Source organism: Anser cygnoides, chromosome 17 (genome assembly GCF_040182565.1).
Source record: "Anser cygnoides isolate HZ-2024a breed goose chromosome 17, Taihu_goose_T2T_genome, whole genome shotgun sequence".
Taxonomy (NCBI): Eukaryota; Metazoa; Chordata; class Aves; order Anseriformes; family Anatidae; genus Anser; species Anser cygnoides.
In genome coordinates, this window is record NC_089889.1 from 3,662,774 (window position 1) to 3,689,416 (window position 26,643).

The following is a 26,643-nucleotide window of genomic DNA, read 5'->3' on the forward strand; positions in this document are numbered from 1 at the left end:
CATTTATTTTGTTTCTGGATGGTAGGAACAAAGCTGCATTGTTTGAAACTAGAACAAAAGGAATTCTGAACTTCTAGAATTTTTACATTAAAAGCCCTGAATACTTGGCACCAGTTTTAGATTTTGTGAACCTTCCAAGTGCCACCGCGCTGCCACCCCCCCTTTTCTCCCATGTAGTTTTAGATTAGTAAGGAAGAGAAGATTAAAAAAATATATAGGAAAAGCTGCATCTTGATAGCTTATTTTATTTTTTTGTGACATACACTAGTCAAGCCTAAAACGTTATCAGGCTGAAACAGCCCCATAATCTTGCAAGGTAGGAGGCTTCCTAGTTAACATAAGTGAAAGCAACTTTATCAGGCTCTGCAGCTCAGCTTTGGCAATACTATATAAGGACCTGTTTGCCACATCTTAAAAAACTCCAAAAGAAAATATTTATAACAAAAAGTTGTGAATATTACAAGCTGTTCCCTGAGCATTTCACCAGTCGAAGAGCCGTTCTGAGCATGCAGAAGCTTGCAGACAAGGCTGTCTATGTTTAGTCAGGCTGTCCAGTGTCACAGAGCAAGAACCAACCTGTTAGATAAAACTAAAAATATGGATTTATAGAATTTCAACTGTAGTATCCCAGCTATTCTTTGCATTAAAAGAGAATACAACCTGCTGCCATTTCAAGAAGGCCTAGGAAAATATACCAAACATTTTTGTAAGGTGCTATACTGCTGAAGAACACGGCCTGAAACTTTGACAAAACGACAGTTTCCCTATCACTGTGCATTATGTAAATAATTTCTGATTTAAAGAAACAAAACCAGAATGCCATGTTTAATATTACGACATGTATCCATGCCAACCTGGCTCTCTCCCTCCCTCCATTTTAGCTTTGTTAGAAAGACAGAAAACAAAAAAAAAAATGCTAGAACACATGGTAAGCAACCTGCTCTCCATTTCCCCCAAGAAGAGTAGGGTAGAATCTGAAACCATAAAAAGGTTTCACTCCTAAATCCGTCAGTTACACATTGTAACGCCCTATAGGGTAAGAACCTATAAAAGGCACAGAACTACAGTATCACAACTTAGCCTGAAGTTAACATCACAATCAACTAGGGAAGCTATTGCTAAACCCTTCAGACAACCGGCCTCCGGCATGCCCAACCTGCAAACTCGGTTTTAATGCTCAGCCTGCGACACTACCACAGTTAAGCAACTAGTTCTCCTTTTATTAGGAGGAGCTTTCAGAGGAACACACGTCACTCAAGCTATATTAGAAGCCATGTGAGGTATCATGCAAATCATGATGCAGCCCAGAAAAGCAGATGTGTCCCCCAGTCCCCACCTGCCTGACCTGTGCACTACTGGCAGCAGAAACATTTCACAATCCCCTCGGCGGCAGCCTCGCACAAGAGATGTGTGAGGGCTGTTAACTCCCAGTCCCACTCAGCAGGGTTCGCTGGATATCCACATGGGTTCTGCTCATCCCACCTTTTGCCTCTAGAAAGTAGCCTGGGTAACAACAACAGAAACGGAAACAAAAAACCTGAGCTCAAACCCAAGGCTAATTACCCCACTCACCCATCCTTACACCCTTTAACCTCAGGACTACTGCTTAACGTTGCAGGTAAATGTACAAAGTTATCTCTAGATTTCTGTGAAAATCAGTCCAGCCCTGTAAATACCCTACCAGTTGTTCAAACACTACTTCTCTCTCCAAAGAGAAACTTCGGAGGACACGAGGCACAGCTCAGGATACCACACCGTGGGATTCAACCCTGCCCTAAAGCTCTCTCCCAACTGCTTTATGAATTTTACAGCAGGCCGGACGTACAGAAAGAAGATGGGAAATCCAGTTTTTTTCCTTAATATTAGATGGTTGAACAATGCAACGATTTGGTGTGAAATCAGCTTTCAGACTAGATGCATGGAGGTTAAGTTAGCTGACAGGAAAGGTTTTTAAGAAATAAAAACCCAGAAGAGATTATCACAGCACCTAAACACCAGAACCCTTCCTCGGTTTTGCTGTGGGAGTCAGTTCCAGGTGTAACCCAAGGCGCAAGCTCCTAGAGCAGCTATCAACCAGTTCTGACACCAAAGAACTTGTCTGAACAGTCAGACAAACTGCCCACATTTTATTTTTAAAGACTAAGATCACTTTCAAATATAACAGCACACCAGCAAGAAAGAAAGATAACAGAAAAGAATCTGAATGTCAGGCTGTTACACAACTCCTACCGTAGTAAATTATTTGCTTGACATCATCATCAAGCTCTTCGATTTAAGAAACTAGCAAAATATCCAGGCATTTTTACTCGCTACTTTAATCCAGACAATTTATGTACTTCAAAAGCAAACAGTCTATCGCTGAGTTAATTCTTAATTAGAGGTTTTGTGTTTTTGTGTAAGAAATCGTCGTTTGCTCACGCTAATAATTTAACAGATTAATTTAACTCCTTTTTACGCGTAAGGCACTAACCTAGCCTTCAGCGGGCACCAAAGACCAAGAACCACGCCGCAAGCACCTAGAGAAAGAGCTCCGTGCTCCTCGTTTCACCCCTCCAACAAAGCGCGGAACCCGGCCGGCTAAAAATAACAGCGGGACGAACGCGGGGGAGCCCCGCGAGGCCTCCTCTCCCTCGGCCCGTCAGGGACGCGGGGAGCGCTCCCCCTGGCAACCCGGGGGCGAGGCGCGGCGGCCCCGCAGGCGGCCGGGGGGAGCCGGGGGGGGTGAGCCGCCGCCACGTGGGGCGGACAAAAACTTCCGGGTTGGGCCCGGAGCGGCTGCGTAACCCCGGTACCGGGGGCTGCTTCGGCTGCGTAATGCCGGTACCGGGAGCTGCCTCGGTGCGCGGCCTTCCCCCGCCCTCCTCCCCCCGCCGCCGCCGCCGCTCCGAGGAGCCTGAGGAGAGGGGAAAGGGCGCAGGGCGGCACCGCGGGGCACCGGGAATCCCCTCCGAGGGCAGCACGGCGGCCCCGCAGCCCTGAGGCGAGCGGCGGGGGCCGAGCACAAAGGGCCGGGGGGAGCCGCGGCGGGGAGGCCGGGGACCGAAGGCAGAGACCGGGGGCCGAACGGAGGCCGCCCGCCCCCGCGCCGCCCCGCTCCTCACAGCCCCCGGGGGCTGCGCCGCCCGCCCGCCCTCCCTCCCGCGGCCCAGCCCGGCCTCCACCCCGCTCCCAACCGCCCCCCGGCGAGGCCCGGCCCGCGCCCAGACGCCGAGGCAGGCCCGGGGCCCGCCGCCACCCCCGGCCCCTTCCCCCCGGAGCCCCCCCCAGGCCCCGCTGAGGCGCTGAGGGAGCCCCGGGGGCGGCCCCTGCGCGCAGGGAGCGCCCCGAGACGGCCACGGGGAGCGGCGCCGGGCTCACTCACTCGCTCGCGTCTCGCTCCCGGTCCCGCCGCGGCCGCTCCCCGCAGTGCCCGCCGCCGGCCCCGCCGCTCTCTAACTGCCGGCCGCCATCTTGGCCCTCCCTCCCCTCTCACAGGGGAGGGGAGGCCGGAGGGGAGGGGGAGGGGGGGAGGGCCGCCCGCCGCGCCGCCCCACGTGACCGCCGCCGCGCACCGCCCCCACGCGACGCCAGGCACTGCCCGCCGCTGGCGCGCGCGGCGAGCACGTGACCCGCTCCCCTCCTCCTCGCCCCCCCCAAGGCCGCGCGCGCGTCACGTGACCGCCTGGCGCCACCGCCTCGCGCCCCTCCCCCCGCCCCCGCCGGGCGTTTTGGCGCGCTCCGGCTCGCGCTCGGCCATCACGTGACGCGCCGCTCCTCTTCCCGCCCCGCCCGGGCGGCGGGGGAAGGCAGCCGGACCCCGCGGGGGGGGGAACAAAAATAAAAATTAAAAAAATAATAATAAAAAAACCGGCGAGCGGCTCCCGCGTTCTCAAAAAGCGCCGGGCCCAGCCCCGGGGCGGCGGCCGGAGCCGGGAGGGGCCGGGCCGGGCCCGGTTCCCGGGGGTGGGGGAGGGGAAGGCGGAGGCGAGCGGCTGCAGGCGGTCACGTGATCCCGGCGCCTCCAAGATGGCGGCCGCGGCGGGGACGCGAGAAGCGGCGCTCTCGCGAGACCCGCCTCCCGCGGGGCATCATGGGAAGGAAAAAGGGGGGGGGCGCCGGGGCCGCGCTGCGGGGTGGGAGCAGTGCGCATCTGCGGCGGCAGGGCAAGGGTGGTGCTCGCGCGCATGCGCGCTGCTGAGGCGACGGGGAGCTGTGCTTGTGCGCGCTGCTGAGGCGCCGCGGGGGGGGCGCTGTGCTCAGGCGCATGCGCGGTGCTGAGGCGGAGGAGCGGGGACGGTGCTGAGGAGCCGCGGGGGGGCTTGGCCCCGGCCCGCCGCGACCCGCGGGGCCGTCCGGGGGTCTCCGGGGCCGTCCGGGGGTCCACGGGGCCTGGGCACACTCCTGCGCCCCCCCGCGGCGGGGATCGCCCCGTTCCCGCCGCTCCCCTGGCAGGAGCTGCCCGGTCCCCTGAGGAGAATGCGGGCGAGGCCGGCCTGGGGGCGCCCCCCGGCCGTGCCCCCCCCCGGCTCGGCCCTGACGGGTGTGCCGCAGGGTGTGGAAACGGCTGCCGCAAAGACCTGGCTGCTTGAGAGCCCGCCGGCTGCACGGGTTGGCTCTACATCTGGGAAGAGCTTTGTGCCGCTGAAAGCCCTCAGACTCGATTTTTTGCTAAAAGGAAGTCTTCCGTCAAAAGGTTTACCCAGTTCTGTAAGAGCGCAGCCATTTCGAAGGATTTTCATAAAGTTGAAGCAGGCATAAAGTGTGGGCGGTCGTGAAATCTGCTTAAAATGTTAAGGACTGCTCATTCAATTTTACCGAAGTCCACCCCCTTCTTTTTATTACACAAAAAACAAGCAATAAAAGTTAGGCAATTTAAGATTTAAGTAATTTAGATTAATCAGCGATGCTTCAGACACTAAATGGAGGAAAAGATGACAGACGTCTGGCCAGAGATGAGAACAATTTAAATGGCACCTCACATCTCGACTGTTGCCCTCTACACACCTCAAGTAAAGGCACAAAGAAGTACAGGTCACGTGCCGTGTATTTAACGCTAAATGCATCCGTACAGCTCCACACAGTCGTGACAAGAAAGTGACATTTTTGATGTCTTGGGTTGAAAAGAGGCCTGGGAGCAGAGTTTATGATCATCCTCGACTGGGAGGTGAGTAACCCGCTGGTGGCACTGCTACTCCCTGCTCACGTGTAATTACCACATGAAGAGCTGTCTGCAGCACTATTTCCCTATGACCTGAAATACGAATTAAGTATGTCACCAAATGTATTTTGGTTAGAGAAAATATTTTTTACCACTGGGCAGATGCTACTCTGAATGCATTTTTATAATCAGGGAAATGTAATTGATGCCTACTAACATTTTACTGTACAACTCTGTAAAATAACATTGCTTAGCGTAGCGCTCAGCAGTTACCCTCAAGGCATTTATTTTTACTTGCTTTCCAAGGGAGAGGTACAGTGGCTGAAACACAAAATTGTCAGCATTTCATCTCGTAGAGAAGTAATCTGCGTAAATGTTGTGATGTTTCACTGCAAATTTGACAGGTGAGAAAGCGAGACGTGCAGCAATCACTCGTGCTCAATTGGAAATTCTTAACAAGCATGTATTTGCGGTGTATCTGAAAGAAATTGAACTTTCAGATTCAGAGGCAACCAGTCCTAAAAAAGAAAAAAAAAAGTGTTTAAGAAACGAGTTGAAGTGTTAATGGAGACTGGGTGTATTTACTCTCTAAGATTTTCTTTCCCTTCTGAGCAAACCCAGCGCCTTGCTCGCTATTTCTCTTGCTGTCCATTTCACGTTTCGCTGTCGGAAGGCAGCGCTCCGAGGAGCTGCTCCGACGCTCTCGAGGAGATGAGGTTTGGGTCCCCGGGTTTCACAGCTGGTGCGAGGAGGAGCCCCGCTGCTCTCTCCGGGGCACCCGGAGTCGCGGTGACCGGCGCTGGCGGCAGGCGCAGCCTCTGTGGGCTGCGGCCCCATAACGCTGGAACTTCCCCTCGGCGCCGGCTTTTTGGCCACAAAAAGGAGGAGCTGACGCGGGGAAGCCGGCCCGTCCTGCGGGCTCGCAGCGTGAGCGCTCCGTGCTGCGGAGCGGGGGCCAGCTGGGGCTGACGCCGTTTCCTTTGTTGCTCTAGAGATGAGAATTATTTAGCTTGCTTTGCCCTCTAGCGGCGGCCTGGACGGCTTCGATGCAAACCCGGTTGCTTTGTTTAGCATACACATCCATAAAATATCAAGAAATATCTGATATTAAAAAAAAATAAATAAATAAACTGAGCGAAGCTATAGGAAAGGAATTTCCAGAGGTTGCCCGGGATATTACGAGTACAATTCCCAAATTACTGCAGGAAGGGAACCGTCGTTAACAATTCATGCGGTATTTTTCCCCGTGACACCGTAGTCACGCCAAAAGCGCGGCGTGAATTGGGGTGGAAAAACCTGCAAAGGCGTCAGTGGGCAACCACTCGGTGCCACGGCGGAGGCTCAGGGGTCGCTTGGCCGCCGCTCCGCGCCCTGGGCACGCAGACAGCTGCTGTCGGAGGAGCCTTGGAAGGGAAATAGGGCAGAAAGAAAAGGGCCAGGCGGCGCCTTGCGGCTCGGTGTCACCGCTCTGCCTACGCACCAGGGAGGCCGTGCGTGGCAGCTTCCCGCCCGCATGCTGACAGCGGAGAGGAGCCTTCGGCCTCCCGCTGGTGCCCCCCCGTGCCCCGGGTTTTATTGCTAGTCCCGTCCGGACATCGGTAACCTCCCGGTATTTCACCGCAGGCGCTGCGGGCAGGGCGCTGACAGCTCCGCAGGCGCTACAGGCGGCAGAGGCGGCCCCGCCGTTTCCTGCTCGGGTCCCGGTCCCGGTCCCGGTCCCGGTCCCGGTCCCGGTCCCGGTCCCGGTCCCGGTCCCGGTCCCGGTCCCGGTCCCGGTCCCGGTCCCGGTCCCGGTCCCGGGGTCGCCCTCCCCGCCCCCACCCACGTGGCGCAGCCCCGCGCCTTTGGGGGCGGTCCTCCGCGCTCCGCCAATCAGAGCGCCCGTTGCCCTTCGCGCGGGCCAATCAGCGCCCGCGGAACGCGCGTTTAAACGCCGTTCCCGGGAGCTTGCCCCGGCTCCGTTTGACACGGAGAAGGCGGGCTTGAGCCACGAGAGCCAATCAGAGGGCGCGGCAGCGCTTACCGACGGCGCTCTGAACCAATGGGAGCGCGGCGCAGGGTGCGGCGTCTCCCCGCGGAGCAGTTGGCGGCGGCGGGGGAGCTCCCGGGGAGGGCGGCGGCGGAGCCCGGCCGCGGGGGGCTGCTGAGCGCCGGGCCCGGCCGCGCCGCCGCCGCCGCCGCCATGGCGAAAGGTGCCGGGGCTCGGGGAAGGGAGGCGGCGGGGCCGGGGGTGGCGGCGGGGCCTCCGCGGCGCGGGGCAAGGCGGCGCCCGGGGCGAGGCGGCTCCCGGCGGCGCGGGGCGGCCGGGGCGCGGAGGCTCCTCCCGGGAGGTGCCGGCGGGACTCCTCCCCCGCGCGGTGTGCGCAGCTCGCCGGGAAGGGGCTGGGCCGCCGCGGCTCGGCCTGCCGGGAGGCAGCGAGCCCTTTAAACATGGCGCAGGCCGCGGCGGGCGGGCGATGAGGGCGGCCCGGAGGCAGCGCCGGCCATGGCTCAGCCGCCGCTCTTCTCCTCTCGCTCCTAGGGAAGAACATGCCCAAGGCCAGGGCGGGCGGCGCGGAGGAGGCGAGCCCCGAGAACGCCGAGAGGAAGGGCCCCGGCCGCCCCCGGGCCGGTGGGGTAAGCGCTGCCCCTGGGCCCGGAGCGGGGCGGGAGGCTCCCGGGGGTTGCCGTGCCCCTTGGGTCCTCCCGCGGAGCAGGGGCGGCCGTGCGGAGCCTCAGCTCCCCGGGAGCCGGGTGTGTGGGGCTCCTGGGGTGGGTCAGGAACGGGGGGAGTGTGGGGGGAGCTGGGCTGCGGCCGTGTCCCTCTGTGCCCTGCTGCTAGCTGCCCTGCATGCGCCGGGGGCTGCTGTCAGCCAGCAGGCAGGCCCCAGGCTGGGCGGTATTCGTGACAGCTCCGGTGCCCTGTGGTCGTTCTAGAGGCGTCTAGCCAGAGGTTGGTAATCCCGTTGCATTTAAACCTCCATGGAAATAACTGCGGGTATTGCATCAAAACCCAGCCTTCCTCAGCAGCTCTTAACGTGCTCTGCTGTGCTGAGAAAATGTTTGCGCTGGATCTGAAGCCTGGCACAGACAAAGACGTGGCAGCCGTGCCTCTGCGCCTGAGAGTGTAGCAGGCAGGGAGGTGGGAATGGGGGAGGAGGCCGAGCTGAAAAAGTGGCTGTTTGGTGCCTCTTAACAGCGTGCTCAAAGCCAGGAGGCTTCCTTGGCAGGTGAACTGCTGCAGTTGGCTGCTTCTGGCTTTTTCCAGAAATGCTGATATTTCAGGTTCTCACTAAACCTAAAGATTTTCTTAGTGCAGGGTTCACTGCTTGCATTTGTTAAAATGCAATGTTTTCACAGTACTTAATCCTTAAAGTACTTTTTAAAAGAAGCAAGTCTCATTTCTTGATAGACTCTGGTAATATTTCCGTGGGAGGGAAGGCTCCAATGGACTTGCTCCTTCTCAGGTTGTTCTGCTGTAATCTTAATTCTTACTGAAACTTGTTTATGGTCTAAGATTTGAGCCTTTAACTGATCTTACTTTGAGTGTTACTCATGTCATATTAACTATTAAAATTATCTTCTGTATTCTATTGTGTGCTTTGTTTGCTTTACTAGTTTTATGGGACAGCATACACTGGAGCATTACTTTAGTCAAGTGGCATCTTTGAGCTGTTTTGTTTTTTTAACCAATGGGAACCTTTGTGTGCTTAACAAGGATGCAATTTTTTTTGTTGTTTCATCTGGGCTGCAGTGCCTGTAAGTGCTTTTAGTTGAGTTGAAATATGCCAAGGCAAGCTTGTTCTGGCTGAGCTGCCCCTGTTTGCCCAGATGCTGAGGTTCACAGTTGCAATCCGCGTGCCTTCTGCATGCAGCACGGTCAGGCCTGGCCAGGTGGCAGAGACCATAAAAGCAAAGGCGGCCCAACTCCACGGAACTGCGAAATCTGTACTCCTCACCGCTGATGTTCTCAGAGCCTGAGCCCACACACAAACCCTGGTCTCTGTGGTGTTTAACCACGCTGGAGCCCTTTACCGTTTCCCTCCTGGGACCAAGCGTTTTGCCCAGGCTCTTTTGTGTTTCTTGTGCCATGAACAACGTCTACGCTTTACTTTGTGTGTTATAACGGATGAAGAAAAGATAGCATTGTTTATCTCCCAGACCTTACTGAGAGATGTCACTCAAGGTAGGCTGTCCAAAACTGATTCCTGTCTTCAGTGTTGCTCAGCAGAGCATATAATTAATGGCAGTGATATTTGACGCCTTATGAGAGTATTTGGGCAAGCTCGTACCTCTCTGACTGTGAGAGATATGTACGAGGCTTGGGCAGTTCTTGCTGTGTTATTTGTACTTCGCTTGGCTTGCACTCTGAGTAGCTTGGTTATTTTTTTAGTACCGGAGTTCACATTCTGAAGCGCAGGATGGAAACTGTAGTTATGAAATGTGGTAGGATGGGATATTCATATGAGCGTCTTCTTGAACTGAAAGTTTGCATTAGTAAAGTTCTCCAAGTGCTTACCACAGTTATGTTTTCATGTAGTAGAAATAGCAACGGTAGCAAACGTGGCATTACAGCAATATAATTTCCGTTGGCACAGTCAGCTGTCAGCCCTGTTTTTGCTGGGTGTTGTGGGTGCCAGCTGGAGGTTCCTGGCACGTCTGTAACGTACTGATTTTTGTGTGGCTCTGTTCTAGGAGAATGTGTTTATTGGTCAATCCAAAATCTACAGCTACCTGAATCCTAGCAAAACTCCTGGTGCTCGCCCCCCACTTCAAGAAGAAAACTCGGTCATGTATCACGAGGTGAAATGTCAGGGCAAAACACTAAATGAAACCAACAGAAAAGGAGATGGTAAGCGTGATATTTGGATTACTGGCTTTACGAGACATTGTTTTTTCCCCCTGGTTTCAGAACTTCAGGAGACCCGGCAGCTCCCCTGCCCCAGTCGCTTTCCCAGTCCTACAGCTCTTATCAGCAAACGGACTCTACAGGGGTGATGGTGTCCTTATCCTTTTCAAAACTTAGGTCATGGATTTACGGGGCATTGATGAGAAAACAAATTAGCTGGTTTCTGTTTAAAGGTGTGGTTGTTAACTGTGGTAATCTTTCAAAATGTTCTGATGCAAACAGTTGTAGCAAAATACGTGTTTTAAGCCCCATTTAACGCAGGGAGCATGAGGCTTTCTGGGAGCTTACAAGCTTTAGCTCCCCAGTTCCAACAAGGTGAAGATGTTGTAGCCTGTTGTGCAGTGGAGCTGTCGCCTGTCAGCTGTGCTTCATTTCTCTAGGGAGACTGAAGCATCTGTTTTGTCATGTGGGGCTTCAGCCTGGTAATTTGCCTTATATAAAAACTTTATTCAGTCTTAAAGCATGCTTATTTACCTCTGAATCAGTGAGCTGAGCAGGAGGATGTGGTCAGCTCAAGGTACGATGCACTCAGCAAAGACAATGGAATGGGTGTGGATTAGGCTTTTTCTTGCAAGTGCCTGTCCTTCGGGTTCCTGAGCGGTATTGACCGCTTTGTACCAGCATGCGAGGCTATCGATCACAGCAGTGCAGGATCCAGAGACTCGCACTCCTTCAGCGCGGGGTTGTGATTCATCAGCAGCAACTTGATAACTTAGAATGCCGAAGGCATTGACTGGCAAACTGAGCACTTGTCTCAAATACTGCACTGAAGGTGCTATGGGTTCAGGTCAGGTTTGCTGCTCGGTTTTCCGATCACGACAAAGTACTTGAGCTCTGTTTTACCCTTTCCCTTTCTCTGTTCGTGCCTCCCTCTGTGCTGCATGTAGTGTAGCAATGACTACTCAAGAGTCTAGTAACGGTCTGTCTGGGTTCTAGCACAAAGAGATTGTATCATTCATTCCCTTCCTCTTTCTCCTGTTTGACAGGACTAGAAACCATTGGAATTCATTTTAAAAGCACTCTGGTATAGATGATCTTGAGTTCAGAGCCTTACTTTATTTTCCTGTCACCAGAAAAAAAGAACGGTAGCAATATAATTGAAGGTGCTATGAAACCAGACGACCAGAAAGATAAAGAAAGTGGGTGCAATACTTCGGTACCCTCTTCGGATCAAAACCAAGAAACTGCAGAAACTGAAAAGACACCTCTGCCTTCCGATGGTGCTGATGAGGCCAATGCAAAGCCAGCTCAGAAAAAGATGGTTAAAACAAAACGTGGACCAAGGAGAAAGTAAGTGGCTTCCGAATTGTAAAAGCTGTTCTGCTTTATGCCCTTTTGCACTGTTGGGCATGACCTACATCTTATGCTCAGGGGCTATAGTCAGACTTACAAATAATGTTTCTCTTGTTTTTAAGCAAATGGCTATGTTTGAGGGAACAAATTTTAAAGATGGCTTTTCCTCAAGACTAGTATGTTTGAAAGTATAAAATAGCACCCAAAGTAAAGTACGTATCTTCTTGCAGATGACCTTTTCTTGCAAGCAAGGCTTGTGTATTTTAACTCAAGTGAAATACTTGCTGATCACCTCTAGAAAATGAAATTAACAAGCCATTAAGACCTACTTTTCTGTTGACAAATGGGAGTGTTTCTTGTCAGAAACAGGATATTGGATTAATTGCAGATGGTGGCTTTCTGGCTGAGCTGGAACCTTTTCTCATGTCGTTGGAGTAATGTAACCTAGTATTAATGAATTCTTTGTCGAACAGTTTTCATTACCTAAATTTTAGAGAGCTTTCTGGAAGGGCCAGTGGGGTTTCGGAGTTGTAATGTGACTTTCAGTTGATTTCCAGTGATATCTCATTCCTGTGGATAAGGGACTAGTAGAGGACGTAGCTCTTGGCTTGGGAGGAAGAGCAGTGATGAGAAACATTGATTCATACTGATCAGCTTTCAACATACCAAGCTGAAAGCAAAAACTTTTTTACAGATACTTGTTCTAGAGGCGTAACTTCAGAAATGGTCTGATATGTGTGTTCCCTATTTTTCTTTCCTAGAACACAAGGAAGAACACCAAATCGAAAAGTGACAGATTATTACCCGGTTAGAAGGAGTTCCAGGAAGAGCAAATCTGAATTGGAGGTAGTGCTTCTTGTTAACATAACATTGCCTATAATGTTGCCATTTAGTTGAACATTTGAGAAGGTGCATAACTATCTGTAAATGGCTTCCACTGGCAATAGCCAGTTCACTGGAAGTATCATTAAGAACGCTAATAAAATACAGAACTGTTGATCCATTTCTTTTAGGATAGAATCTACATTTTTGGGGGTAGAAATCTAAGATTTTAGGAGGATGGGATGGTTTGGAAAAATGAATGTCACTGGCTAATCATTTCCTCTTAGCTGTGGTACAAACTACAAAAACTATGAAAGAATAACGTAGTCTTGTGTTTTGTCTTGTTTCTTCCCCAGACTGAGGAAAGGAGGAAAATAGATGAACTAATTACGAGTGGGAAAGAGGAAGGAATGAAGGTAACCGCAGTGCCAGCCCGAGTAGCCGTGCACAGTCTGTTGCTCTTAATCTGTTTAAAGAGAAAGTTGCAGAACTCGGAACTGCTGCAGTTCCTTGGTTGAAAGATGAAAGTGGAGCACGCTCTTTTCATTTTGAATGGGTAATATTTGACTCTGGAGACCATATTCTTCCAAAAATGGGGTTAGATATATCCCCTTAATTGTAATATGTATGGAAGGTAATGCCCATGTATCCACTGAATGGTAACAAATTCTCTTATCCTGTCTGCAGCTAGTTGCTGTGGGTTCTTCATTATGGCACTGAAGCTAAATGATTCTACTGGTTCTCCTCCCTGTGGTAGCAAATGTTAGTTATTGGCACCAGCTGCTTACTGTTTGGGTTACTCTGACCACCCCTTCTAGAGTTTAAAGCAGAAGTAGCTCCTGGAAGTGCAAGAGAGCTGTGATTCTCAAGAAAAAAAATGCAAACACCACCAACAAAAAAAAAACTAGCCTGTAGTTAACACTGGATCTTCTAGGATAGTGACAGGAGAACTTTCTTGGAGTGGGAGGGTTGTCCGGGTTAGGCTGGGGGCACAGGGGGAGTAATAAAATACACTAGTGAGTGACAAATGTAATTTCTGTGATTGATCTTTCTGTACCTCTGACATTTTTTCCTGTGCCTGCTGATGGTGCCCTTGAAATGGAAAAGCTTAGTCCATCAGTAGGGGTAATTTAAAAGGAAAAATGGATAACTTCTGTGTATGTAATTTATTTAAAGTAATTCTTAATTCCTTGATTAGATGACGTTTTATCAAAATCCATGATAATTCATAGGTTGCGTTCTGAACTCATCCTGTTTCTTCCATGATATCGTGCACTGTGCTTCCATGGCTCTGTCGGCAACACACAAGTACCATGCTGTAGCAGTTTTTATGACAAATGTGACGCACACTGATTTCCTAGTAAATGGCATATTTGCAGTCATGTAAATACTTTGTAATTTCCCAGCTGATTTTCTTTTCAACTCAACAGATTGATTACATTGATGGCAAAGGGAGAGGCGTAATTGCTACTAAACATTTTAATCGAGGAGAATTTGTAGTTGAATATCATGGGGATCTCATAGAGATCACTGATGCTAAAAAGCGGGAAGCTGTGTATGCTCAAGATCCATCCACAGGCTGCTATATGTACTATTTTCAGTACCTCAGCAAAACGTACTGGTAAGCTTCTTTTGACGTAAGTGTGGTAGTTGAATGGTAGAAATACTGAATGCTGTTTTTTCTTGTGTTTTCATACAATTTTTTTTATTGGGAGCCATGAATTAGGGAATCTTCTTGGAGCACTGTTTCACGTTTCACAGTCCAAGAGCCTCCTATATCTCAAGGCTAAAAGGAATGGTGGATGACTCAAAGCCCTCATCTCTGAAGCACAGCACAAGCTATGTGGAAAGCTGTATCTGCTTGGATGAGACTTACAGCTTTGCCATGGATTTCTGCCTAAACTCACTGTTCTGTAAAATTGATTACTTCTCCTGAGTTGTAATGACTCTTTTGAAAAGCAGTAAGGACAGACCCTGGAAGAGCAACACCTCCTTCAGCCGTACTTGCCTGGGTCTCTTTTCTTTCTCTAGTACCTGGCAACCTCATGTGCATGCTTGATCACTGTTTGCTGTTTTATTTGCCCCAAACTCCAGTTCTTCTAAAGCAAATGCTCAGACAACCTTCTTTCTTCCTTGGCTGGTGCTACTATAGACTGGAGTGTGGGTTAGTTAACCTGTCTGTTAATTACCTTGAAGAGCTCTGCATTCTGAGTATCTGCCTTGCAGTCTAGATGTCATGGCAATAGCTGCCATTGTAATTCTTAGAGCAGCGAGGCACTAGAGCTTTAGGATGAGTGTGTCTCTGGAAGCGGGATGTGTAGCATTTGTGTGTTCTCAGTCTCCTCTGTGAGTAGAGGCTTTTTCACTTACTTACTCTGTGGAGACTACTTAGCTTTGACACAATTTTCTTGAGGGAGATTTTTTCAAAGGTATCAAGCCTTTCTGGTGTTATCCTGCATTTGGGTTGTGCTATTCCTCGGGAGCAATTGAGAGCTTCTTAGAAACAGGCAACTTGAGAACATAGTCTGAAGCATTCATTTTTCTGGTAACTTACAAATCTCCCAGAATTACTTTGGTTAACCTACACAGTTGTCTTACATGCTGTTTAAACATATGAATATTCTGTAACGATCTTTTTTCCTTCATTTTTTGAGCCTTGCGTGAATTCCTAAATCTTTATCTGGCTTGCACTTTGGTTTTTGTCCCCTGACATGACTTGTGCGTGACATGGAGCAATCCTGCACTCTGTTCTTGTTCTTTCAGTGTTGATGCTACAAAAGAAACTAATCGTCTGGGAAGACTGATTAATCACAGCAAATGTGGCAATTGTCAAACAAAGCTCCATGACATTGATGGTGTGCCTCATCTCATACTGATAGCTTCCAGAGACATTAAAGCAGGTGAAGAACTGTTGTATGACTATGGAGACAGAAGCAAAGCTTCCATTGCAGCACATCCATGGCTGAAACACTAACTCTTCATCTTTGGGTGTGGTTTTGTGTGTGGGTTTTTTTTGGACTGAGCGCTCTACAAGGAGTCAGTGGATTTTTATTTTATTCTCTCCTGCCCTCATTTCCCTCAGCTTTCTTAGTGGACTGCTTATGGTGTTCTGAGCTCCTTGAAAACTACCTTTTTGCTTTGCAGTTTTTAAATTCCTATTACAGATTTCCAGGCAGGCTTGAGTAATTGATATTAGATTGCCAAAACTTTTATATTGTAAAAGGAAACCCTCCCTAAATACCGAACAGTTTTTCATAGTGACCAGTGCCACCTGAGCATGCGAGGACTTGCACAGATTGAAACGTAATCATTTGGGTTGTGCTTCTACTTTTGCAATGAAATCTCATGCTCCGTTTTGTGGGGTGATGAACTTGGCATTAGCTTTGACAGCAGATGTACTTTTGTATGCTGACTCCTACATTCAATGGCTTGTCTACTTGTCAGACTTTTTTTTTTACATCCCAGTGCTGACAGGATTTTTTTTTGAGATGATGCTATTGTTTCTATCATTCTCAAATAATCTGTGTTAGGGATCTAAGTTTTTTCCAGTGCGGTGTCTCTGGTAATGAACTTTAAATGCACTTGTGCTGAGGGAAATGGATGGTCAAATTGGCTGCTTTCATCAGAGAAATGACTCCAAGCCAAACGTGGATGGATTTTGATAGACTGGGTTGATACTGATTACAAATGTGGAGCTGTAACTTCACAGTGAGAATCAATGCTTGACGTTACTTATTTTCTAAATTTGAGATGGTACCTTTTTATAGTTGACGGCTGATTCTTGGAGGTGTCTCCTAGAGGGTTTTAAAGAAGCAAAAGAAGCTCTCTCCAAAAATTTTTTATTGCCTTTCTATGCTAACTAGCCACATCAGAAGCTATTTATTTACTGTGAATGCTTGAAATAGAGCATAGTGGTTCCAAAAATAGGAGTCATCTTCATATGCAGCTTCAAACTGTAATGATGGAGTTCATGCAATGAAGAAAGTAGATTCCTTATTGCCTGGTCCTGTAGGTCTGTCCAGCACGGTCTGGTCCCACTGTCCTAAATGGGAGCTGAGCGCTTAGCATCTTACAGATGTTTGTAACACGGCTGTTGGAGAACCAAATGTGTGGTATAGGCGGGCAATATACAATGCAGGTCCTTTATGTTAAAGATTAATTCTTACCGGTTGGAATTTTTGCCAAGGCAGGCTTGGCATGTGTGTAGATGAAGATGGCTGTGAGCCATCAGCCACGCTTGCTGCTGGAAGATGTCGGCAAGGGATCTGTGGCTCTGTTAATGTCTTCTATTCCTCACGTCTTGAAGGCTGCAGCTGCTCCAGCTAATGCCCTCTAGGACAATCTTACATGCTTGCCTATGTGATAGGTTAGACAGCAACAACATCGTGGTTGTATGCTCCAGCAGCAAGAGAGGTGGCTTAGTGATGTATTTTTTAAATTAAAAACTTGAAGACAATGTCTCTGTAAAATAAAGAATATATTTATTATTGATGAAGTGGCTGCTATAGTACCTGTCTCCATTGCAGATCGTTAGCATTTTGAAAGAAAGCTGTGAAAATCATTAGCCATTAAATGCTTAATGTTATTTACCATTTAACACTAGGCAAGCTCAGCAGAGAAAGCCTTTGTATTTTCACAATTTCTGAAGGATTAACTGGAGACCTGTTACCTTACATGTACTGAGTTACAAGTAAGCTTCTTTGGCTGACTTGTTCTAGTTGGCAGTGATTTCTCTCCGGTCTCAGTAACAGAGACGCTACAGCAGTGTACAGTACCCTGCTCTAGTAGAGTGCTTCCCTGAAGTCAAAATTGGAATCAAATGCTTCTTTATTTGTTCTTTATTTAAACATTTGCTTGTTCTCTATCAGGTTAAATAGCTTAAAACCTCTGTTCTTCGGCATCACTTTCGTAAACGAGAAAGGGAGAATCTCTCCCTATTTTACATAAAAAGGAAAATGTCTTCTCTGAAATGCTTAACTGGTAATCAAGTAGCACTGCATCGGAAGATGGTAATAAAGCTGATATTGCACTGAGAATGTATCTTTTACTTTTCTAGGAGCTATATATACAAGTGTATGTATATGTGTGCATATATATGTTTGTGTGTATATATTTTAAAATAATTTTCACAGGAACATGCAGTTCTGACTTTATCCTTGTGCCTTATAGGAAGGATTCGTCTTCTAAATAAGGTTTGAAGCACTTAGCAGGGAAAGATGCCCTTGGCTTGGGAGTTAAACGTCTTTCATACGGCTTGTTCCTCTTTACCAGAGGCAGCAAGGTTGCTTTAACAGGGCTTCGACCCACCATAGCCAAGGAATTTGCTTCCCTTCTGAGAGAAGCTGGGCAGTTCACTTGACACCAGATGGGATGCAGCTATGATGGTGCCAGAAAAGAATTGCCCCAAGAGGTTGGGGTGCAAGAGGTTGGGGTGCTCTTCTGTCCACTCTAACTGGTGAACCCCTGCTTCTAGTTTTCAATAAAGAACATCTTCAGTGGCAACTTGAATAACTGCAGCATTCCTTGTCTCCTTCAACTAACAGTAAAGAAGGGCTATGTTACAGTCTTCTGTACCTCCTCGTCAAGCTGGTACTCTTACAGACGTCTGTTTAATTTCTGTACTTCATCTGAAGTTGTTTCATTAAGATTGGATAGTGTAATTACTGTGGTTTTGGGCGTAATCCCCAACCCCTCCCTGGATCCTGGAAAATACATCTTTGGATGAACCATCCAGGAATTTGCATTTCAGAACACGTTTATATCTTTCCCGTTCAGAGATGTGGCCTGGCTCTTGCCAATGCCTGATGCTTTCTTTTTTTCCTTTAACTCTAAACCCTTGAAAGAGGATACAGCAACTTCCTTCTCTGCTACCATGCTCGAGAAAATCTCAGGCATGTGAGCAAGGCTTATCAGTATGCTGAAGATGACAAAGTTACTTCATAATTTCAGCAATGATTTCAGTGCACTGGCTGTGTTAACTGTAAACAAACCTACCTAGGTCAAGCATCTTTGTCACCTTGCTAATGGACAGTTGCCAATAAATTCTGAGCCTGAACTCCTACCTTCTGCAGAGCCACATTTGCAGTGTGTGTCTGAGCAGATATGCAAGGTGCCCTACATTGTTCATGCTGATAGCATACGAGAGGGAATCAAAAGACTTCAGAACCTGCTTTTATTTCTAAAGAGCATAAGATCATAGTTGGGTTCCTGTCACTTCTCTTTTTATGTCTGTTCAGACTCTACTGCTCTTGAAATTCAGCCTTTCTAAATGTAGAATCTAATTGGTATTTTTCAAGCTTTTTCTACCCTTCTGTTTGCCCTATATCATTCTGCCAGTGATAAGTGTCATTACTTAAGCTAATACACAGCTCCTATTGGCTAACTGAAAAATAGAGCTTATGAAAAATAAAACTGTCTACCACATAAGGCCTTCAGCTGTCAAATGAAACGTCTGCTGCATCTGTTCCAGTTTGAGTTTGTCTGTGCCTCTGAAATGTTAGCAGTCCTTGATGTGTGTGAAGCACAATGCTTCAGCTTTTCCCTTGCTGGGCTGTTCTCTACCTTTCATCTTGACCCCAAAGGGTTGCTCCTGTGTATGCCCCTCTAATGCAAAGAAGGGCAGAACAAAAGCAACGGGGGGCCTTTCTTCAAGCAGTTGTGTGTTAAGGTAAAGTAGGGAATTACTTTCCATATAACATCAGTGAGAAGTACAATTGGAATGGGTGCTTCTTTCCCAGCGCTTTGCTACGAAGGCGCTTGTGAATGGCATATATCCTTTATAAATAAAATCTTAATCTCATAAAATCATTTTGGGCTGAGCATTTTGATAGGCAGACCAGATAAATGTGTGGCCACAGGCTTTTTTAATAAGAATAAAAAAACACTCATACAAACATTTATTCTTTCCAGATGGGTAACGTCTGGCAGGAATCCAACAATGCAAGAAGTGTCAAACAGTTTCTAAAAAAGTAAAGTAAAACCTTCTGTGAAAGAATATTATACAACAGAATTCTTAGGAGATTGCTTATTCTCTACAGTAAGAGTGATGCTTTATTTTCCAGTCCTTGACTCCTAACTCCTTCAGAGGCTTTCAGCAGTGCCATTTCTGAACACAAGGGGTTAAAAGTTCTCAAGGACGTTCATTTTCCATGTTTAAAAGAGAACCTGCAAAAGAAAAAAGTACAGATGGAAAAGAAGGGTCATACAGTGCGACTGCTGTGTCCTGCTATTTTGGGGAACTTTTAAGGACAAGGCTTGAGAGTGTGGGTACTGCATACAGCTGCGTGCATACAGTGTAAACAAACCTCCAGGGACAGCTGGCATGAGCTTTCATGTGCTAACCAAATCACACAGTTTTGTTCTGAAATGCTGATTCTTTATAGAAAAAAGTGATACCCTGCTTGCCAGGGTGGAGCTTGCTTTCCTGTGGAGTACTTTTTCCACAGGAAAGGATTTCCCTATCAGGTTTTAATTTTATAGAGAGGAGAAAACAATGTCCAGCTAACTAGGCCAAAGTTCAGATTTCATCCCTGGATTCACTAAGTGTGAGGCGTGTCCTTGTCCCATGTTCTGCCAAAAAAGTTGGAAAAAAAACAAACAAACACAACTTACAGACGTTTGGTGATTTTCTTCTCTTCACTGTCCTTTCTGGTGCTTGGGCTGCTGCCACAGGATTTTTTTTTCCAATTTTTGAGTTTGGTCCTTTGTCTGTGAGATGATCCCACTGGCAAGAGAAGTGGATTTTTTTGTGTGTGTGTGGTTTTGTGCATAGCATGGTATATAGCATTGCTGTCTGCATTTAGTCCTTCAGTGGGCAGCCTGGGACATGGGTGAAGGGGTGTTCCCAGGACAGGCACGGCAGCCTGGCCCACTCCTTTTACTGAATTATTCATATTTTCCTTGAGTAACTACTGCGTTGTAATTTTGCTTAGGCTATGCTGTGATGAGAACACTAAAAAAAAGTAATGAGCTGACTTTTCAATGAAGGAAAAATGGCAAACCATAACACAAGTGAAAGGGAAGTGTAGTTACACACTGGATTTGTTTAAGAGTCCAAAGACAAAAACAGGATGCAGACACAAATAGTGACGTTCTGCTTGGGTGGATCCATGGTACCTTCAGCGCAGCCACGGAGGCTCAGGCCACGCAGCTGGGAACAGAAGGGAGATTCCCAGCTTTCCCTGCAAGGCAGGTGAGTGTTCCTCTTTCCGTCCTATAGAGCAGAAAAGAAAGGCTTTGCCTGAGCTGTAGATTTTGTCAGGCTGCTGTCGTGCTGTTATACTTCACAAGGTTGTAACCACATATTCTTCAGCTTCACCAGCTCCTCCTGCTTGGAATCAGGCTAAATTTTTACCAATTGCATATTACACTGTGTTTTCGCAGCATGCTAACTTACTACCCTGAGCTGACCTCTTCTATCTGAAGAACCGAGTGGATCAAAGCTTGTTACTGCAGTAGCTGAAGGCCGAAAGTAGCTAAGCAGCACTGGTTTCTGGCCATCAAAAATACATACATTTTAGAATACACGTTCAGATTTATCCTCTTCCCCTGCAGTTTTATGTGAATGCTTAAAGGGAAGGTGTTTTTTGGCTTAACCTGTAACACTGTATGAAGAGAAAACCACATAGCACTACTTGAACCGAAAAGTAGCCTTGATGCCTTTTCTAGGTACAAAGCACTGTGACATTCACTCAAAAATGTAAAACATTCATACCGTTAATTTTTAACTTGGCGTGTAGTGAGCTGTGTAACACAGCTGCGAAATCAAAGGCAAGAAGCTGTTCCAATGGTTACACTGCAAAGGTAGTCAGATGGGATGGGGAAGTTGGTGCCTCACTGTTATGTGAGAACTGCTGCTGTGCAGACAGTTTGTAAACTGACTTTTTGGATTTAACTTTAACTTCTTGGCTTAACTTGACTCTTACAGACGAGGCAAAGGGCAGGCTTAGCAAATCTAAGAGGTTGTTGCTGAGATATCTCAACTGAAATCTTATGTGCTCAGTCATTTTGTGTCTAGATTAAAAAGTAATTTCTTGCCCCAAAGAGCTTATAATACAGCCAGACGATGAGGGGCACAGGTGGGTGGGGAGAACAGCCTCGTAGGTGAAGCAATTTGTAGCACCAAGAGAAAGACCCTTCCTACATCCCATCCTTTGGACCACATTGATTCTCCCAGGCTGTTCCCTTTTAGAAAGACAGAGATCCTTCTCTGAAAGAACTTGTTTTGCATAATTCAAGTGTCTTAAACAACTCCCTGTTGGTACTCCTTAACAAATAAAATCTTCTCAATGATAATGAAAGGACTTAACAGTCTGCTTCCTACGTTAATGCAACACTCACTCTGGGGACAAAGGAACAGTAGATAAGCTAGGGTACCCCCATCTGTACCCAACAGGCACGTTGGAGGAGGAAGGAAATTTTGACTAAAGTGAGATGGAAATCCCCACGATCTTCTGGTATGTGGCTTTAGACAAGAATAACACGTGTGCAACTGCTGTGACTATGTAGGTTAATTTGTGTGCATGAGAATCCAGCTTGTGTGTGGAGTTGCAGTAACCGCATGTGGGCTTTCAGTGGGACAACCACCAGAGCAGGCTGCTAACTGCACAGACTAAGAGGGAGTTTAGTTTTAAAAATACGTTGCATAGATACTTCACTGTTCCCCCGTATTTCTTTGCTCATTTGTAGGCTCTTAGGAGCAAAGATGTCTCTTACACGTTTGGACGGTTCCCATCCCAAATTAGATGCTCAAACCTGCAATACTTTGATCTGATAAGCTCCCCAGACAATGTTATTAGTTCTTTGCACGCTATACCTTTTATAGCACTGTAGCTCCTCTTGCACCACTAGAAGCTGAGCTTTCAGCTGGTTACGCTCCTGCAGCACTTCTCGCAGCTCTTGTAACGTGAACCGAGGGCGATCTGGATCCGTGAGGTCTATTACCATTTTGTCTGGTCCAAGGTTGAGCTGTAAAATAAAGGGGTGAATGTGATCTTGTAACCTGTCAAAAACTGGACATTCCTAAAGTAAAGTCTCAGAATTTTATAAATCATAGTAACTCTTAGTATCTGTTTTTCACAACCCTGACTTTTTTCAAGCAGTTATTGTTTTTCATATTTTCTGTCTTCCCAAACCAAGCAGGGGGCCTACCTGTGAGGCTCTGACCACATCTAAAACCAGCCTGTTCCAAAGAGTTTGCGATCTCATTTGCCAGGAAGCTGAAAATGAAAGCAACTTTTCTGGTGGTGAGAGAGGCTGAGAAACCTATGATCACACCAAAATGCTGTAGCAGAGAGAACAGAATTCTGCTTTCTTGAGGCCTTTTTATTAATGTCCTTTTTTTTTTTAAGTCATGTTCATCAGCTTTCCTTGTGCAGAGGACGAAAGCTTTATTGTACGATAAATGGCAAAGTGTCTGCATGGGACAGACTGGTGCTGAGAGCTGTACAACTGAGGATTTGTACTCTGAAAACCTGCAGCTGCGTGTTTAAGCTTCTGTGGGCTCTACACGTAAACCTGCAGCGAGGGATCGTGGCCCCTCCGAGACCCCTTGGGCTGCGACAAGAGCCTGCTGACGGTGACAAAGGTACCCTCCGACCCCTCTGGCGTTAACGTGGGTTTCGTGACAGGCGTGTGGCGGCTCCCAGGGCCTGTCCCGGGGGCAGGGACCCCCGCAGCTCCCTGGCAGCCCCCGACCCCCGCCGGGGTCCCGCACCCACCTGCCGGGCGCTGCCCGGGGCTCCCTCTCCCCTCAGCGCCTCCACCTCCTTCCTCAGGCGGTCCCGCTCCAGCCGCAGCCGCTCCTCGGCCAGGCTGCCGCCGCTCACCAGCGCTTCCAGCATCTCCAGCACCCTGACGATGCTGAACTGAAGCCGGGCCGCGGCGGCGGACGCCCGGGGGCCGGCGCTGAGCTGCAGCAGGTCCCGGCCCACCACGGAGGAGATGTCGTACACGTCCTCGGCCGTCAGCTGGAAGGGGCTCTTCTCCAGCGCGCTCTCCGCGCCGCCGCCGTCCTCCTCCTCTTCCTCATCTTCCTCCCCCTCCTCCTCCTCCTCCTCCTCCTGCCGGCCGTGCTGCATGCCCGCCGCTGCCTCCCTTCCCCGGGGCGGGCCGGCCGGGCGGAGCGCCCCCCCCCGCCGCCCTCCTTCCTCCTTCCCGCGGGGGTTTCCATGGCGGAGCCCGCTCCTCGCCCTGCCCCTTCCCCTCAGCGCTCGCCTCAGCTCGGGGGCGGGCCCGGGGGAGGCGGCCGCTGCTCCCCGCCTCCTCCTCCCGCCCGTGGGGCCGCGCCGTGAGGAGAGGTGAGGGGAAGGGAAGGGAAGGGAAGGGGCCGGGGGGAGCCCTCAGGACGGGGGGCTCCGTCCCGCCGAGCCCCGGGGCCCTCAGCGCCCGCCCGGCCCGGCTGCAGCGGGGCAGCGCCGGCCGCAGGCTCCGGGAGGCTCCGGGAGCCGCGAGAGGGCCCCGCTGGGCCCCGGGGCTGGCTTTGGAGGCTTTTTTTTTAAATTTATTTCTAAGGATTGTTGTGTTCTGGGAAGAGTTTTTCAGCGTAATGCCGTGGGAGGGGGCCGGCACCACCCCGTGAGGGGTTTCGCAGCGTTTTATAAATGTTTGTGCTCACACGAGCTGATAGCTGCTGTGGTGGCAGAACGCTGCTGCTGAACAGGCTGGGCCTCAGCACATGCCCACACCAGGAGCCTACGTAATGCTGTGGTGTCCTGCTGAAAAATTAGGATCTAACAACAGTGACATGACCAGTTTGTCATACTTTCGGGGATTCTTGGACGAAAAATTCTGTGCGGCAGTGCTGGAAGTGCTTCTCACACCACCTGCTTTTGTTTAGAAAATGTCAGCAGTGACCTGTGAGTATGTGTAATGTTTTTCTTTTTTTTTCCTCTAGACAATGAATGACTGGGCCCCCATAGCAAAGGAGTATGACCCCCTCAAAGCAGGGAGCATCGATGGCACGGATGAAGAGCCCCATGACCGTGCCATATGGAGGGCTATGCTGGCACGTTACGTGCCCAACAAGGGAGTTACGGGAGATCCTCACCTCACCCTGTTTGTAGCAAGGCTCAATCTTCAGACAACAGAGGAGAAATTAAAGGAGGTCTTTTCCCGGTACGGAGACATCAGAAAGATCCGTCTGGTTCGAGACTTGGTCACAGGATTTTCCAAGGGTTATGCGTTTATTGAGTACAAAGAAGAACGTGCTCTGTTGAAGGCCCACAGAGATGCCAACAGGCTGGTTATCGATCAACACGAGATCTTTGTGGACTTTGAACTGGAAAGAACTCTTAAAGGATGGATTCCTCGGAGGCTTGGAGGTGGGTTTGGAGGCAAAAAAGAATCTGGGCAGCTACGGTTCGGAGGACGGGACAGACCTTTCCGAAAGCCCATCAATTTGCCAAACGTGAAAAATGACTTCTATGGAGAAGGCTCAGCAGAGAAAAGAAACTGGTCTCGAGAGGGAACAAGGGACTGGAGAACAAGGGACCGAGACCATGAAAGGAGCAGAGAAAAGAGATGGCCAGAAAGGGAGCGGTCATGGGCTTGGGGTGAAAGCGAGAGAGAGAGGGACTCCAAAGAGGAGAGGAGCAGAGGAAGAGACAGGAAGGACAGAGACAGGAAAGACAGAGAGAGAGACCGGAGCAGAGAGAGAGATACCAAGAAGCAAAGAGATGATGATAAGCATCGATAGCTGACAGCACCTCGTTTTATGGGAACGATGGGAAGTTTGGGTGTGGTGACTACTTTTATCCTCCCCTTCAATAGTGTGAGCCAAGTCCTACTGCCCTTAGTGCTGCCCGGGACCTTCCTCTGCTGTCCTGGTAAATGAACTGGCGTGGAGGAGGTGATGCAGCAGGTTCTTGTCTCCGCAGTCTCTCGATAAAGCTGCTGCACCTTCTGGAGGACATGGACATGATTCAGTTGCAGATGTCACCGTCAGCTTGGGGCTGTGCGCTGCGTTCCCTGAACCAGCAGCGGTCGTGTTACTGTCTTGTGCCTATGACTTTCACCTGCTAGCAGCTCTCTGTAGTTTGGTTCCTAGTGCAGTTACGATACCTTTTGTTGAATTGTTCTTCAGAGAAATTAAACTTTTCTATTAATATTTTGAAGTGGTAAATACTGTAAGAAACTCACTACATGTACTGGCACCCCACTGAAATTGAGTACACAACACATTTGATGCTCAGCTTGCTGCTTGGATTAGAGTTTGTGAGAGAGCTCCGTATTTAATTCTTTATGTGTCAGATGTTCACACTCATTTTGTGAGACAGATGCCCTTTATGAAGTCACTTGTGAAGGAATAGAAATGAAACAATAGCAGCAAACTAAGCTTTTGAAAAATGTGGCCTAAACCAGACGCTGAAGGGAAGTGACTTTATTTTCTTGAAGATACTGGGACAGGTGAGATCCTTTGTAATACTCCATCCTTAACTAGTTCTGTAAGGTATGAGAAGCATGTAATAAGAAATCTATTTTTAACATCATGGGAGAGTGTAATTCCCTTTATTAGAGGAATGCACACCACAGAGGAGTAAGCAGGTCAGAAAACATCCCCAGTCATTATGTGAGTGGTCACTGAAGGACGGTGTCATGGCTCGATGCTGTGGTTGCAGCTGCGTCCAGCTCTCCTTTCTTCCTCTCTGCAAGTGAAGTCCTATCTGCGCAGGGTTTAAATCTTGTTCTGGCAACTGGGCTTGCTGCTGGTTCTAGCTGAATTGGGGAAACCAGAGGGCAAAGCCCCCTCTATTTTCTGTCAGGATGTGTGTACAGGATGCGTATCCAGACATGCATCTTCCACTGAGGAGATTACAGCGCTCCTCAGTGAACCAGAAAGGATCTGTGGTGTTCTTTGCCATCATCAGCAACTCCTAAATATGTGATAATATATTTTAAATCATATTTTTGGCAGTTTTTGAATGGCAGTATCCTAAACGTTGCCCGGTTTGAGGCTGTATTTCCATTTATAAGCCTTTTTCAGGGGAGAGAAGACAGACCTGTACACTGCATCCCCAGAACAGGTAGTATTAGACTTCCACAAAGAAAAAGGACACAAGTCTTGCAGAAATACTTGTTTTTCAGAAATATTTATTAAACCGTTAAAATTATTTACTGCCCAACCAAAACAAAACCAAAAAAAACTTCAGTGATCCTGCACTTTGGAGACAGGATTGTTATGTCCCATACCTGACAACATCCCGGCCCCTTTTTTAAAAGCAGATTTTAGTTAATATTGAGAAACTACACGACAGATCTTCAGCTCTTTACATACTCATCCCTACGTGCCATCTTCTCAGATGACGCTTGGTGTGTATAAACTCAGCGCTTCTAACGTGAGAAGGAGGAGCGAGGTGGTTAATACTAGCAGGTCAGGAGTGACTGAATAGATTTTTGAGGTAATGGGCTACAGAGATGAACGGGGAAGGTTGTACTGCTTAGTGCCATTGTTCGAAATCGGCTGCAGATTCGACCCAATAGCGCACTGGGCTCTAGCGTATGGGAC

The 26,643-nt window shown here is 48.8% G+C and overlaps 4 protein-coding genes and 1 long non-coding RNA gene across 9 annotated transcripts in view; 2 read left to right on the top strand and 3 right to left on the bottom strand.

Moving 5' to 3' along the window:
* The window catches only part of SBNO1 (strawberry notch homolog 1), a 30,997-nt gene extending 27,478 nt beyond the window's left edge, over positions 1-3,519 (bottom strand). The window contains exon 1 of one of the 2 annotated variants that reach the window (XM_066979220.1): positions 3,362-3,519. The gene's annotated coding sequence lies outside the window, so the exon portion shown is untranslated. Of the gene's footprint in view, positions 1-2,470; positions 2,811-3,361 lie in introns of those variants that run through there. The other variant, XM_048073958.2, reaches the window with a different exon arrangement.
* A 1,323-nt stretch (positions 3,520-4,842) lies between these two features.
* On the bottom strand, positions 4,843-7,300 carry LOC136786572 (uncharacterized). The gene is made up of 2 exons (XR_010825591.1): positions 7,161-7,300; positions 4,843-5,655 (listed from the first exon to the last, which is right to left on the bottom strand). It is a non-coding gene; the product is annotated as an uncharacterized lncRNA (long non-coding RNA).
* Positions 4,890-17,642, top strand: KMT5A (lysine methyltransferase 5A). 2 transcript variants are annotated; one of them, XM_066979241.1, is made up of 8 exons: positions 4,890-5,143; positions 7,659-7,753; positions 9,812-9,968; positions 11,099-11,315; positions 12,080-12,164; positions 12,497-12,556; positions 13,571-13,761; positions 14,904-17,642. In XM_066979241.1, the coding sequence occupies exons 1-8, from the start codon at positions 5,086-5,088 to the stop codon at positions 15,112-15,114; spliced, it is 1,074 nt and encodes a 357-aa protein (XP_066835342.1). In that variant the 5' UTR covers positions 4,890-5,085; the 3' UTR covers positions 15,115-17,642. The 2 variants fall into 2 exon arrangements, with proteins under 2 accessions (XP_066835342.1, XP_066835341.1); XM_066979240.1 differs by lacking the exon at positions 4,890-5,143 and adding an exon at positions 7,179-7,329.
* A 1,342-nt stretch (positions 17,643-18,984) lies between these two features.
* Positions 18,985-23,299, bottom strand: RILPL2 (Rab interacting lysosomal protein like 2). Its single transcript, XM_013173790.3, is given in 5 exon segments — positions 18,985-19,304; positions 19,752-19,819; positions 19,821-19,863; positions 21,955-22,106; positions 22,859-23,299. Coding segments are annotated over 5 exon segments (648 nt in total). The 5' UTR covers positions 23,219-23,299; the 3' UTR covers positions 18,985-19,279.
* On the top strand, positions 22,134-25,245 carry SNRNP35 (small nuclear ribonucleoprotein U11/U12 subunit 35). Of its 3 annotated transcripts, none has more exons than XM_013173377.3 (2): positions 22,134-22,725; positions 24,034-25,245. In XM_013173377.3, exon 2 carries the CDS (start codon positions 24,037-24,039, stop codon positions 24,832-24,834), a length of 798 nt encoding a protein of 265 aa, XP_013028831.3. In that variant the 5' UTR covers positions 22,134-22,725; positions 24,034-24,036; the 3' UTR covers positions 24,835-25,245. The 3 variants fall into 3 exon arrangements, with proteins under 3 accessions (XP_013028831.3, XP_047929910.1, XP_013028830.1); XM_048073953.2 differs by lacking the exon at positions 22,134-22,725 and adding an exon at positions 23,304-23,437; XM_013173376.3 differs by lacking the exon at positions 22,134-22,725 and adding an exon at positions 23,515-23,929.
* Positions 25,246-26,643: the final 1,398 nt, after the last annotated feature.

Coding starts and splice junctions, on each gene's coding strand:
- KMT5A (XM_066979240.1), top strand. CDS start 7,179: ATGGGAGCGCGGCGCAGGGTGCGGCGTCTCCCCGCGGAGCAGTTGGCG. Junction 7,330..7,658: donor CGCCGCCGCCATGGCGAAAG/GTGCCGGGGCTC, acceptor TCTCGCTCCTAG/GGAAGAACATGCCCAAGGCC. Junction 13,762..14,903: donor TACCTCAGCAAAACGTACTG/GTAAGCTTCTTT, acceptor TTGTTCTTTCAG/TGTTGATGCTACAAAAGAAA.
- SNRNP35 (XM_013173377.3), top strand. CDS start 24,037: ATGAATGACTGGGCCCCCATAGCAAAGGAGTATGACCCCCTCAAAGCA.